The 14,342-nt window shown below is 37.3% G+C and overlaps 2 protein-coding genes across 4 annotated transcripts; one reads left to right on the forward strand and one right to left on the reverse strand.

The window, feature by feature from the left end:
* Positions 1-1,085: 1,085 nt before the first annotated feature.
* Positions 1,086-13,768, reverse strand: lgals3a (lectin, galactoside binding soluble 3a). 3 transcript variants are annotated; one of them, XM_058796525.1, is made up of 6 exons: positions 13,046-13,768; positions 8,547-8,564; positions 6,292-6,990; positions 3,301-3,389; positions 3,065-3,221; positions 1,086-2,018 (listed from the first exon to the last, which is right to left on the reverse strand). In XM_058796525.1, the coding sequence occupies exons 2-6, from the start codon at positions 8,559-8,561 to the stop codon at positions 1,863-1,865; spliced, it is 1,116 nt and encodes a 371-aa protein (XP_058652508.1). In that variant the 5' UTR covers positions 8,562-8,564; positions 13,046-13,768; the 3' UTR covers positions 1,086-1,862. The 3 variants fall into 3 exon arrangements, with proteins under 3 accessions (XP_058652508.1, XP_058652507.1, XP_058652509.1); XM_058796524.1 differs by lacking the exon at positions 13,046-13,768 and adding an exon at positions 8,824-9,057; XM_058796526.1 differs by lacking the exons at positions 1,086-2,018; positions 3,065-3,221; positions 3,301-3,389; positions 13,046-13,768 and adding exons at positions 5,835-6,002; positions 8,824-9,057.
* On the forward strand, positions 9,194-13,052 carry gmfb (glia maturation factor, beta). The gene is made up of 8 exons (XM_058796529.1): positions 9,194-9,286; positions 9,729-9,963; positions 11,304-11,400; positions 11,513-11,562; positions 11,669-11,718; positions 11,825-11,907; positions 11,993-12,066; positions 12,158-13,052. The coding sequence occupies exons 2-8, from the start codon at positions 9,961-9,963 to the stop codon at positions 12,227-12,229; spliced, it is 429 nt and encodes a 142-aa protein (XP_058652512.1). The 5' UTR covers positions 9,194-9,286; positions 9,729-9,960; the 3' UTR covers positions 12,230-13,052.
* Positions 13,769-14,342: the final 574 nt, after the last annotated feature.

The following is a 14,342-nucleotide window of genomic DNA, read 5'->3' on the forward strand; positions in this document are numbered from 1 at the left end:
ACCGTCTCATTCATGATATATGAACGAATTGTCAGTTTAGACCTTTTTTGTGAACCGGTTCAATCAAATCATTGAAAAGATTAAATTCAAAAGAACGAATCGTTGACGGATCAGTGTTCATGTTCTGCTTATTATATCAGGCCATGTTATTATATTTTTATTCATATTAATATGTTTTGATTGTATCGGAGAATCAAAGAATGATCTGTCAGAAATAGGGAAGAGCATCATGGTCCCCACAGTCATGTTCTACTTAATATTAGTGTAAATATCAGTGTTATATTTTAACATATCTAAATCCCTTGAGCACAAAGCCAGTCTTAAGTCGCTGGGGTATGTTTGTAGCAATAGCCAACAATACATTGTATGGATCAAAATGATAGATTTTTCTTTTATGCCAAAAATCATTACTATATTAAGTAAAGATCATGTTTCATGAAGATAATTAGTAAATTTCCTACTGTAAATATATCAAAACTTAATTTTTGATTAGTAATACGCATTGCTAAGAACTTCGTTTGGACAAATTTGAAGGCGATTTTCTCAATGTTTCGATTGTTTTGCACCGTCAGATTCCAGATTTTCAAATAGTTGTATCTCAGCCAAATATCGTCCTATCATAACAAACCATACATCAGTGGAAAGCGTATTTATTCAGCTATCAGATGATGCCTAAAACTCAATTTCGAAAAATGTACCCTTATGACTGGTTTTGTGGTCCAGGGTCACATATAAAAAACACTGAACATTGTTGTCAGATTGACACCAGCACTTAATAAAAGTGACCATATCAGTCAACGATTGTAAATATTATTTATGTGGCGAGTTAAATAAACCATAAAGTTGTAATCACATTCTCTGTGACCAATTTATACTTTTTATCCTAAATAGTAAGCATCCATGCATGCTTTCTTGACAGCTCTGCACAACATTGTGATGATTCATCTTCAAATTTGTAGTACAAATGCAAATGTAAGATGAAAGTTGCCTTTTTTTTTTAAATGTATAAACGCAAATGTGAAGTGCTGGTAATAAACCGTAACAAATTCAGAAGCTAATTCTTACACACAGATACAAAACGTATGTGACAAAGGCACAATTTTATGACATGGCATAAGTGCATACTTACAGGGCACAGTAAAATTAGTCTTTACAACTGTAATTTTTATGTTAAATTACTTCCTCTTATCTCAGGTCAACATGCAGAGTATAATATGACCAAGCACATTTCAATCGGGGTAATACAGCATTTATTCGGAAATAATTATTTACTTATCTCCGTTATCACAATGATTTCATTAATATGGTTTTATTCAAAATAATGAACATTTTCCAAAATCCATACCAAATAAAATAATATTCAGCCATTAAGATCTGATGCAATTCAGCACAGTGTCACAGCTCTGGTCTGCAGTTTCCTGAATTAGAGTTTATGACCCCTCATGGGCCTTGGTACTATACCATGCTAATACTGAAGTTCATACTATAGGTGTGTTTGGAACAATATATGTTTCATTTTTACAAAATTTGTCATATACATGCGAAAAGTTAACTAGCATAATGCATTCTGACAGCTGACAGAATGAGGAAAAACAGAAAGTTATGGTGCTTTAGACATATCAGTGATATCAGTGTCCTGGTGACCTCTCAGAGGGACTTTCTCTACATCTGTATGTCATTTGTTTAGATCGTGTGTCTGAGTTTGGCTAATCTGCAATGAAGAGGCAGATAACAGATACATCGTTATAGCTTTTAAAAAATTCAGTTTGTCCCACTTTTTTGAAGATAATCTATACTTTTCAAGGACCAGTGACTTAATGTGTCTCCTCAACATTGTCAAATCGCTCCTACGCCCCTGGGATTTAGATCATGCTGGGGGCTGCGCTGAACAGGACGAGGTCACCCTCTATATGCAGGCGAGTGACATCCTCCATCCCGCCTGTTCTGTGCTCAAACTCCAGCAGATGAACGCCGTCCACAGCCACCTTAAACCCGTCTGTCTCCACCAGGATCTTCAGCTGCACACACAAACACATTATGAAAACTCAACTGAAATCCAATACGGTTTAAAGAAATAGTTCACCCAAAAAAAAAATCTGCTGAACATTTACTCAGGCCATCCAAGATGTAGAGAAGTTTGTTTATTTAGAGATTTAAAGATAAGTAGCATTTTACATCACATGCTCACCAATGGATCCTCTGCAGTGAATGGGTGCCATTAGAATGAGAGTTCAAATAGCTAATCAAAAACATCACAATAAACCACAAGTAATCCACACAACTTCATTCAACCAGTTAACATCATGTGAAGTAAAAAGCTGTGTGTTTGTAAGAAACACATCAATCTGTTTTAAGATGTTTTAAATTTAAACTGTTGCTTCTGGGCAAAATGCAAGTGCATAATTTATAATAATGCTTCCTTCAATTAAAAAAGTCCATCCCCTGTCTCACATCAAATTTCACCAACATATTTGTTTAGAACTGTTTTCCATTGTAAACGGTGCTTGATGTGTGCATGTTTCTCCTCTGATTCAGAAGAAATGACACTTTCACTGGAGAAAGCAATATTATGGATAGAGGACACATATTTTAGCCAGAAGCAGCAGTTTGAAGTTAAAATCTTAATGTCTTATGATGGATGTGTTTATTACAAACAAGGAACTTTTTACTTCACAAGACAACTGTTGGACTGCATTATTGTGATGTTTTTATAAGCAGTTTGGACTCTGATTCTGACGGCACCCATTCACTGCAGAGTATCCATCGGTGAGCCAGTGAAGTAATTCTAAATTTCATAAAATCTGTTCCAATACAACAAACAAACAAACTCATCTACATCTTGGATGGCCTGAGGGTGAGTAGATTATTGGCTAAAGGTAAGTAAATTATTTTCATATTTGGATTATATTCTATTTCATTCCAAAACATCTTTTGTGTTAACAGAAGAAAGAAATTCATTCAGGTTTGCAACAACTTAAGGTTGAGTAAATGATGACAGAATTTTCATTTTTGGGTGAACTATTCCTTTAAGTTCCTTCTCTAAGGGTAAATCAGAATGCTGTACCTCAAACTGTCTGCCCTGCACAAAGGGAAAGCCTCCCTCCCTCTCCTCCGGACCCCAGCAGCCCCCAAGCTGTGTGTTCCGTACGATGGTGTTCTCATGGAAACGAGGGTTGAAATGGAAAACCACGTCATGCCCCCTCACAAAATCTACATGGAACCTGAGAAAAGCGAAGTGAGAGTTTGCTTGGGACACACAGAAGTAATGCTGCATCTTGTTGTTTTGTTTTTTTTAATTACCTGTTTCCTCCTGGTACTGGCTCACCCACTATAGTAATCACGAGGCGGGGCATTACCCCTGCATGCAGCGGAAGATCGTACGGCAATGGCTAAAACACACACATAAACAAGTTATTGAATTCTTTAACAGTTGCAACAGGTGTCTACATTAAGAACATATGTAAAAATTGGCCTCCAGAATCTATCCTTGATCCTTGTTACTGTATATTGTGGTACCGCAAATAGGGATGTACAATATGATGATACCAGTAGCTTTATAAATATCAATCATGTTTAATAGTATTAACTGATACTATTAAAATAAAAAAAATCTCAAATATCCACCAATAACTAATATGGTATAGATAGATTGTGCACCCCTAACTGCAAAGAAAACATCTTTGCAAGCAGCTACAGCTGATAAACTATTCTAAAATGAAATTTATATCCCAGAATTCGAGAGAAGATCAGAAGAGACATAAAATTGCGATCTTTTACAAATACACTACCATTCAAAAGTTTGGGGTCAGTAAGATTTTTTAATATAGAAACATTAAAAACTTTTGCTCAAAGACAGCATTCATGTGATCAAAAATATAGTAAAACTGTAATGTTGAAGAATATACAGAATATACAATATTGAAGAAATATATGAAGAATTATTACAATTTAAAATGACTCTGGTTTCTATTTTAATTTATTTTAAAATGCAATTTATTTCTGTAATGGCAAAGCTGAATTACTCCAGTATGATACTTCACAAATCATTGCTGATTGCATAATATGCTGATTGGCTGCTCAAGAGACATTTCTTATTATTATTACTGTTGAAAACGGTTGTGCTGCTTAATATTGTTGTGGAAACTATGATACAGGATTCTATGATGAATACAAAGTTCAGACGAACAGCATTTATTTGAAATAGAAATATTTTGCAACATTATATAAACATTACTTTACTGTCATGATCAGTTGAATAGTTAATTAATTTTTACTGACCCCAAACCTTTAATTCAAATTATTATAAAGCACAAATATATGCATTATCATCATTTCAATGTTGGATCAGCCCTATTATCCTCAGAGCTTGATTTACACATTAAGTGTAGAGACTTGACAGACTTCATCGTCTGTTAATACATTTTCCCATGATGTCTCTGAGTTTCTTCCATTCACCATCCTAAAATTCCATCTCTGGCTTTTCCATAGTGTGCAAAATACCAGGAATCCCTCCCTGACATTAAACAGGACTGTTCAATTTAAATGAATATTTTCCAGCTTGAACTGAACAAATATTCTAAGAGAAGCAAGTTCCTAATCACCACAAAAGCCTATGTATACTAAACAGCAAAGATCCAAACACACATGCCCTTTCTCTTTCTCCTATGCCACGTTACAAATCACATGACAAACGCAAAAGTGCTCACGACAGTACCTAGTTTATAAACAACTTTGCTATGGCAACACTGTGACAAATCTCATAAACAGCCAATCCCTGATTCCAAACCCCACCCACTGACTCATGATTCCCCTCAGTGAATTAAGCCTGGTATGATCAAACACTGTTTATGAACAAACATGTGCAAATTTGTGATAATATCCTATAAAATAATAAAATTCAAGATGCCTTTCTATAACGTGAATATTCATATACACTATTGTTCACAAATTTGGGATCAGTAAGATCGGTTTTTGTAAGAAATACTTTCATTCAACACGGATGGATTAAACTAATCAAAAGTTATAGCACATACATTTATGATGTTAGAGGAGATTTTTATTTTTAAAAATGCTGTTCTTTTGAACTGTTTTTGGATTGAAGAATGCAAAAAATGTATTACAGTTTTACAGAAATATTAAGCAGGACAACTGTTTCCAATAATGATAATATTAAGAAATATATTTTGAGCAGCAAATCAGCATATTAATGATTTCTGAAACATCACGTGACACTGAAGACTGGAGTAATACCTGCTGAAAATTTAGTTGTGTCATTACAGGAATAAATTACACTATAAAATGTGTTAAAACAGAAACAGTGATTTCAAATTTCAATAATATTTAATAATATTTTGATCAAATAAATGCAGCCTTGGTGAGCATAAGAGAATTCATTCAAAAACATTCAAATCTTCCCATCCCAAACCTTTGAAGAGTAGTGTAATTATTAAAATGTTTATATATGATCATAGAATGCAAAATAAAGTGTATCAGATTTCTGAAATTGATTATAATAGATTTCAGTCCTCATACTCCTCTCTACCCCAAAGTATGTGAACAACAATGCCAACCTCTCAGCATTACCTACAATTTCAGACAAAAGCTGATGTTGACAAATAAATTGAGCCCATAAAAAACCTTTAATTACAATAATATTAAATTAAAATCATCATCAGTTTGTTATATTACCACAAAGTGCATTATTTATTTTTTTCTCTTTTTCAAGCAATTACATCATTAAAACAATTAACTTTTAAAAGTATAATATTAATAATCATGAATGTACTCTGTAGCAATTAAGTAGCTCAGCTACATTAAATATGTGCATTTGTTTGCAAAAGTGATATGCTAATATATCAGTATGAGCAATGTGCTCACTGTCCACAACTCTGAGCTCTGATTGGAAGCTAACTGGGGTCTTTGTGATGGCTGTGGTGCCGTCCTCCTCCTGTGATTGGCTGAGCTGTTCATTGTGTTCAAAAATATGGTGGTCTATATGGTGGCTGAAAAACAAGAAGAGGAGCTTTTGAGATCTACATGAGATGTGCATGAGTTTAAGATCTGCAGATTTAACGTGACCCAGCAGAATGAGACCAGAGAAGGAGCATCCCAGACATCAAGAGCAAAACCTACAACCCTGAAAGCAATGCTTCTGTCACCAACACTCTCATAAAACAAACTCCAGCAGATTAAAGCAGAGCCATCACCCAAACAAACCCATCATAAACACTTTATGAGCAGACGCGTGCAAAATCTCTTTATAGACCCATTCAAACAGTCATTATTGCTCACCAGCATTCCACCTGGAGCTGCAGGCCCTCCATATGGTCCCATGGGCCCTGGACCGAAGCCTCCTGGTGGGCCAGGTTGAGGAGGGAAGCCCCCTCCGGGTGAACCCCAGGATCCTGGTGGTACTGGGGGAAACATTCCTCCTCCATATCCTGGGCCTCCATCTGGTGGAAAGGCACCAGGGCCTCCTGGGCCGTACATGCCAGGCCCAGATGGACCTGCTGGGTAAGGCACGTTTGGATATGGGCCCTGTGGAGCCCCAGGTGGGGAGGGGAACTGTCCAGGAACGGGGTATGGCACGGGTGCCCCACCTGGTGGGAACTGACCTGGCATCGAGGGGAACTGTCCTGGAGCTCCAGGGTTGGAGGGGAACTGTCCTGGAGCTCCAGGGTTTGAGGGGAACTGTCCAGGTACGCCTGGTCCTGGAGGATATCCCCCTGGGGCAGCAGGGGTTCCGGGAAACTGGCCCGGGGCTCCTGGGCCGGGTGGAAACGGACCGGGGGCAGAAGGCCCAGTCTGAGGAAAGCCAGGTGCTGTTGGTTGGGCAGGGCCTCCTGAGGGTGGGAAATGAGGGCCACCGGGGGCCGCACCAGGCCAGCCAGGATTAGTGGGGGGCGGAGCCCCATTTCCAGGAGCTGATGGATTGGTGTGTTTAGTTTTCGATGCTTCATTAGAAACATCATCTGGGATTGCGTCAGCAAGCTACAGAAAGAGAATGCAGAAAAATCACAGCAAATAAAACACTAGCTGAGAGTTCTATCAGAGAGACTTTTGGTCTGTTATTATCATTACAAATCCAAAAACTAACTAGGGCAAACAGTGGGGTCCAGAAGTCTGAAACCAGATTGAAAATATGAGATTAAAAACAAAATTAAACCTGTAAATAAACAGAAAATTGTAGGACTGTGTAAAAAAAAAACAACACATTATGATACCAAATTAATCATTTTTAATATTCCGTAATATTTCTAGGTACTACTAGCTAATTAAATAAACAATTTTGTTTTCTTTTGGCAAACGGTTTGACATTGTTGCTTCCACTAAATCACGCTGGACAACATGATCATCAGGCTTGTGGAGTTGATACAGCTTAGGGTTACTCCACCCCAAAATGAAAATTTTGTCATTAATCACTTACCCCCATGTTGTTCCAAACCCGTAAAAGCTTCGTTCGTCCTCGGAACACAATTTAAGATATTTTGGATGAAAACCGGGAGGTTTGTGACTGTCCCATTGACTGCCAAGTAAATTACACTGTCAAGTCCCAGAAAAGTATAAAAAACATCTGATGGACGCAAAGTGCGTACGCTATTCTCTGTCATCAGTAACACATGGACACGCTCAAATCAAACCGTAAATAAACGTACAATACGTGTCCATGCGTTACTGATGACAGAGAATAGCGTACGCACTTTGCGTCCATCAGATGCTCTCCAAAATGGCGCTACGCTGACACAGAGAAACAGAGAGGAGACGAATTGTTGAATAAATGTCGATATTTTTATTTTCTTTGCGTACAAAAAGTGTTCTCGTCGCTTCGTAAAATTCAGATTGAACCACTGATGGCAGATGGACTATTTTGGCGATGTTTTTCATACTTTTCTGTGCCTTGACAGTTTAATTTACTTGGCAGTCACAAACCTCTCAGTTTTCATCCAAAATATCTTAAATTGTGTTCCGAGGACGAACAAAGCTTTTACGGGTTTGGAACGACATGGGGGTAAGTGATTGACGACAAAATTTTCATTTTGGGGTGGAGTATCCCTTTAAGTGCTGCTGTCATTAAAGCAAAACACGGAAAAACCCAAAACATTTTTTTTTTTAATGAAATATGTTTTATTTTAACTTATACTTTTCTTATGCTAATAATTATAATAAATTATAATACAACACTTAATTTCATACATTTTAATAAAAAAACAGATACATTCTATAATTAAATTGTAAAAGAATGCACAACAGAAACTTTTTCACTAGTGGTCTTATGCTGGTCTCACTGTACATTATACACTGGATATTCTGGTATATCTATACTATTTTGAATTGAATTTTTGAATATATGTGCTGAATAAAGATATTATATCAATTAAACTGATGGGGGAAATAAATAAATGGGTCTACTAATCGTTTCTACTGCTGGTAACATGGATAAAATAACACAAAATGTCTTACTTTACAAACACAGGAGAAAATACAGCCCATGCTGATAAAAGTGAACTATTAAAGAAGATTATGTAGAAAACAGTTAAAACTCTTACCGAAAAGTCTGCCATGGCCTAAAACAAATACAAACAGGGACACTTAATAACATACAATACAGATTGTGTCATAAGTCTAGTACATGTACACAACTAGTTATACAGACGCTATTAATAGAGCGTAACGCCACTGTATCAAACACACTATCGTAAATATTTAAGTTATACTTTAAAATGTAAGATTAAATCAGGCATTCCAACTCTACATATATTAATCTGTGTAGGGCTATACATGCGCATTTGAGTGAACTGTAAGCAGTTTTGTGGGCATCAGCACCTCGATTGGATCAGGGCCTGCGGTCCGAGGATTCGGGGTTCAGAGTAGCACCAGGTCCCGTCGCCCGAAAAGATCCGAAAGTCAGAATTACTAAACTCTATACAGGAAGTGAGGTGATAACTGGAACATTGAGGGTTTTCAACGGCGTGTTTGAAAACATTGTGAGCACCAAATAATATGGATGACACATCAACTACTGTAGTTAAAGGAACAGAACAATCTAGTGTGTTTATAGATCAGATATGAGCGCTATGCACGCGCACGCTCCCCGATGGGCGTGTCCTCTGAGGGATGGGCCGGCTCATCTGCGCATGCGCGGGGTTACTGTGACGAAAGGGGCGTTTTCAACCCTGGGAGGCTTAAAATATAACAACCATAATAAAATGAATCACAGCCTCACAACCGGTTTAGAAACTTTTCCAGTTTTCTAAATGCCACTTTCCACGAATAGAGCCTTGAAAAGGTGAGGTTTTTCCAACAAATGGTGAATGTCGAAGTGAAGGTTGACAAAATGTTGTTTCTGATTTGTAGTTACTGATAAATTTATATTTTCCATAAATTAAGAAAAAATATGACATTTTTTAATTCTTATATCATATACAAATAAAAAAAGACTCTAATGCTTAAAAAGGTGTGGGACTACAACATGTTCTATAGCTATTTCTGAATGTGCTTTTTAGTAAAATACGTTCTGTATATTTTATTATTATCATTTTAAACACCAAAGTCACTTGTACATTGAATATTACTTTTACACTACTGTAAATAAATAAATTATGGCTATATTTTAAGGCATTAAATGCATTCACTTGGGGCACATTTGTGTGCATTTCATACAGGCTACTCATTTATTTATTTTGAACGAATAGCTGGCAAGATATTTAAATGCTCCGATTTCCCCGTAGGGTGGAGAAAATCGTGCATCCGATAGTTCTTTCCATGAGCATCGGTTCATGCCTAAATGCTGCTGTTCTGGGATCAGACGGATCTCGTCCTTCTATGGGTGAAATAAACTGATCCTAGTACAGCCGTTCATGCAAATCCTGGCGCGTTCCAGCGCTCTGATTGGTCGAACGAGCGTCACGAGACGCGGCACGGTAGAACTCCTGCACTGCTGAGCTCGTGCCGTCTGTGAAAATGGTGAGTACAAAAACTGCCTTGGATTAATAAAAACATTTGTATGGTGTCCCTCTCTTGTAGGATGTATAATAATACGAAGGCATTTACAAATAACGCCGTACGCCTCAACGGTCTGGGATATGTCTATGTTAGAGGGCTTGTTTTTTCTGAGCCCTGTTGCAGTTCCACCCAGTGCTTTGTGATCAGCTGCATGTCAAACCCTCTCTTGCATTACACCGACTTCATAAAGTTTACCAAAATGAAGGCACGTATGGCGTTAAATATTCCCCAAACCTCTGTTTTGAATCTTCACGAGATAGGATTGCCTTACATAATTGCGATATGATGGAATTCCTGCGGCTCCGGGGGAATTCTCATTTCCTGCTGCAGACGTGCTCACACTTCAGTATTTCAAGGAAATTTGGGAAATCTGCTAAGCGACAAAGAGACGGTGTGGCTCCTGTACTTTGAATGGCACGTCAAGCCACTATCAAACAATGTAATCAAATAAGGGCAGAAATGACAAGCAATGTAATGAATTTCTTGCATTCCACCAACACCGCACGTCAAAACACGTTTGCACACTTCGTCCGCCACATCGACAGCTAAGAACGTGATTGTCCTCCTGATAACATCAGTGTGATGATGACCTACACTGGTTGTCATGGTGCATGACTTTGTGAACTCCTTTTCCTTGTGATGTTGTGTGCCAGAGTAGACAGGTGGTTTTATTGTTGAGAGATTTGAAGTTTGTTAACAGAATTACACAATCTGAAGAAATAGTCAATAGTTCCCATGCTCACTGCATTCAGTCTGTTGGTTACTTGTTCCTCTCAACATTTTCCAAGACTCCCTTTGTCCAGGTCAATATTTGAAGGCTCCACTATCTAAGCTGATATGTTCCTCTGGTAGTACTAAAATTAAATAAACTCAAAAATATGATGTCAGTTTAATGTTGCACATTTTTATTTTTGTGTTTCCAGCATTTGTACACATTTGTGTTTTTTAGTATTTTAATTAAGATTAGATTATAACTACATTTATGTAATTGTAAGATTTATTAGGCCCCCCTAAAACTTTGCAAAGGCCCCTAGCTGAGAACCAATACTTTGACAAACTCTGAACCCTGAGTGTGTCCCTAACCTGTGTGACTCCTAATCAAAGAGATTAATTGGGAGTTTCTCCAGTTATGTAGCTTTATGAATTATATATATATATATATATATATATATATATATATATATATATACACTACTATTCAGAAGTTTGGATGCAATTAACTAAGCAGAATGAAAATAGTAATAAAGCTGACTGACAGGTGGAAAATAGTAACAATAATGTGTTTGTGTGTGTGTGTGCAGAGTGAGTCTTTAGTTGTGTGTGAGGTGGACGAAGACCTGGTGAAAAAGTTGCGGGATTTCCGCTTCAGGAAGGAGACTAATAATGCCGCCATCATCAGTGAGTCAAACTGAAACTCTTGCACACTCAAGCTGTTCCATATATGCTTACACTTTCTCATATAGCGTAAGGACTGAATGCTGATATTGCTGTTTTTGACCTCTGGTTACAGTGAAGATTGATAAAGACAAACAGCTGGTGATTCTGGAGGAGGAGCATGAGGTAAATACACGCTGTTATTGCATGAACATGCAATACACAGCTTTCTAGTGGGACTAATAATTGAGCAGATTAATGGTGTAAACCAGGGTTTGATTTCTCCTTGTAGGATATTTCCCCTGAAGACCTGAAGAACGAGCTACCAGAGAGACAGCCCAGATATCCTTCACTAAAATAAAACTCACTCTGTGCTGTACTGTGATTAAACTCATGAAATGTGTCTATTCAACATTAAACGATCAATGGATTCCTTAACCTATGACACATTTGTAGTCTACAGCTACAAATACCAGCACGATGATGGGAGAGTGTCCTACCCTCTGTGTTTTATCTTTTCCAGTCCTGTTGGTAAAGAAAATGCACACATCCAATAGTCAACATGCACAAACCCTGTAATATGAGGCAGTCTCTAAAATGAAACTTAATTTCCCAGGATGCAAACCTGAGCAGCAGATGATGTATGCCGGCAGCAAAAACAAACTGGTACAGACGGTTGAACTGACCAAGGTGAGCTCTAACTAACACACCTAACTTTACACACAGTGATTTGGTGGGAATAATTTTTTTATTTAATTTTTCTGTATCTGCTTTCTCCCAGGTGTTTGAGATCAGAAACACTGAAGACTTGACAGAGGAGTGGCTCCGAGAGAAACTGGGCTTCTTCCGCTAAGAAAGGACCAAACAAGCTAACACTCGCATTTAAAGAGTGACCGAGATGGGACCATCACCTCCAAACGGAGAGAATACCATAGTCCATCTGATAATGTCTGTTTGTGTATGTTTGAATGCTTCTACCCAAACTCTAAATCCGCCTGTACAAGTTTAAGATGACAGAAATTTGAGGTGCAAAGAAAAGAAAATGTGAAAGCAAATTCCACATATACACTGAACAATTCCTTGGATTTTTAAAACCATTCCGCTCTCATCCCTGAGCAGTAACGTATGTACTGGCCTGCATAGGTGGTCCAGTCTTACTGCCATGATAGTTGGATGACATGTTGCGATATTATGTCAGCTATTCTTCATGATAGATGACAAGGCAACTGATTTAAACATTGTAAAAATCTATAATGTGGCATGTTTTGCCCGTTTTGGTATAAAACCACACAAGTCTTCATGTAAAGCCCTGATAAGGGCCAAACATTTTCTTCCTTTGTAATGCATTTTCTAACTTTAATTTGACCAAATATGAATTATTTTGGCTTGATATGTGTTAAACTGTAACGGTAGGTGAAGAGGTAAGAAGTCTTACTGATATTTTTGGGAGAAATCGTTTACCGTTTCTGACCTGTTGTCATAAATTCATTCTTTTTTGCCTTTTTAAATCTGTGCTCACAGCGTGATAAACAAATCTCGACTAAAGATCTAGAATCTGTGAGGACAATTGGGTGAAAGTTCTGGGACTAATTCTACTTGATTTAGTATTTTTGGGAGAGGGGACATAGAATTTGTCACCCGGAGATCCTTAATCACAGATCTGTCCTACCTTTTTGGAGACGTGTAGGTTTAGATGTACAGCGGCGGAGATGTGCTATGGTGTTATTCTGCCACAGGCAATCATCTCATAATTAATTCCTCTGTTAGTTATTCTAAATTACTCACTGTCCAACTAAACGCTTGAATAAAGCTGGTGTCACTATTCTTACGTTTATGCAAAGCATCACTATTTCCGTATTTATATAAAAAAACAATCTTTCTATTGGCAAAATGCAAATTTCTTAAATGTTCAGAGCTTAAACAGAGTAATATGAATAGTTTAAGGAAGAGATGTTATTATGGGTTTGATAAGTAATACCTCGGCAGATCTCACATCTATCAGAATTTGTGAGCGCTAATGTGGGTCAGGCTCATCTCTGTACATCTGTAGAACCTGTGACACCTGTGATTAGTGCCGTTTCCTATTAAACACTGATTGCTCACTTTGGTGGTTTGTATGATGTGGACATCACATGATATGTCCCATACAGTTGTGAACTGTGTATGTGTTTAACATTTAATTTTAAATGACCGAAGAAGCTTTTCCTGATCATTTATAACTCAAGTTCTCTCTTGAAACCAGAAAAACCTTTCAATATGTGTCTCAATTACATTTGTCTGCTGTTTTGAATAATTAAATAAAAGTTTTTTTTTTCCTTTGAAAATGCGACCATGTGCTTAACTGGAGTGTTCTTGATTGATATTCACACCTTGTTCTAATTTTAAACTTCTTAATTGTACTGTGCATCATTTATTTACATTTATTCTGTAAGCAAAGTGTGAAATAATGTCTGATACAAAATATAATTACACTGAATGTTAACATGTTAAATGTGGGTACGTTACTGGTTTTAGCAAAGTTTACTGGTGGGAATTTTCTGCATTCTATCCTGCTTACTTGGGTAGGAAGTATCTGGTAAGAGAGCAAATGTAATTCCATTACAAACAGACATGGTAATTTTGCATTAGTAAACCAATATTAGGTCAATGGTACAAGCATTAGAACGGTCTACCCACAGTCATTTTCGTGTGGTTTTGATTTTATCTGTCTGGTTGTGCTTTATTGATCCAGTCCTCGACAAACATGCATCACCTGATGACCACGCACAGTCATTTTATCTTGCCCAGGAAGTGAAGAATCTCATCAGAGGTTTGCTTGTTTGTTTGCAGTTAGCTGGCTTTACATTTCCGTATGTCTGAACATATCTCAGTGAATAATTCCTCTTTATTTGTCAAATTCATTTTTTATTCTACTAGCCACTATAATAACATTATTAATGTTCAGCACAACATGCGGTATGCCAGTT

Source organism: Onychostoma macrolepis, chromosome 13 (assembly GCF_012432095.1).
Source record: "Onychostoma macrolepis isolate SWU-2019 chromosome 13, ASM1243209v1, whole genome shotgun sequence".
NCBI classification, from domain to species: domain Eukaryota; kingdom Metazoa; phylum Chordata; class Actinopteri; order Cypriniformes; family Cyprinidae; genus Onychostoma; species Onychostoma macrolepis.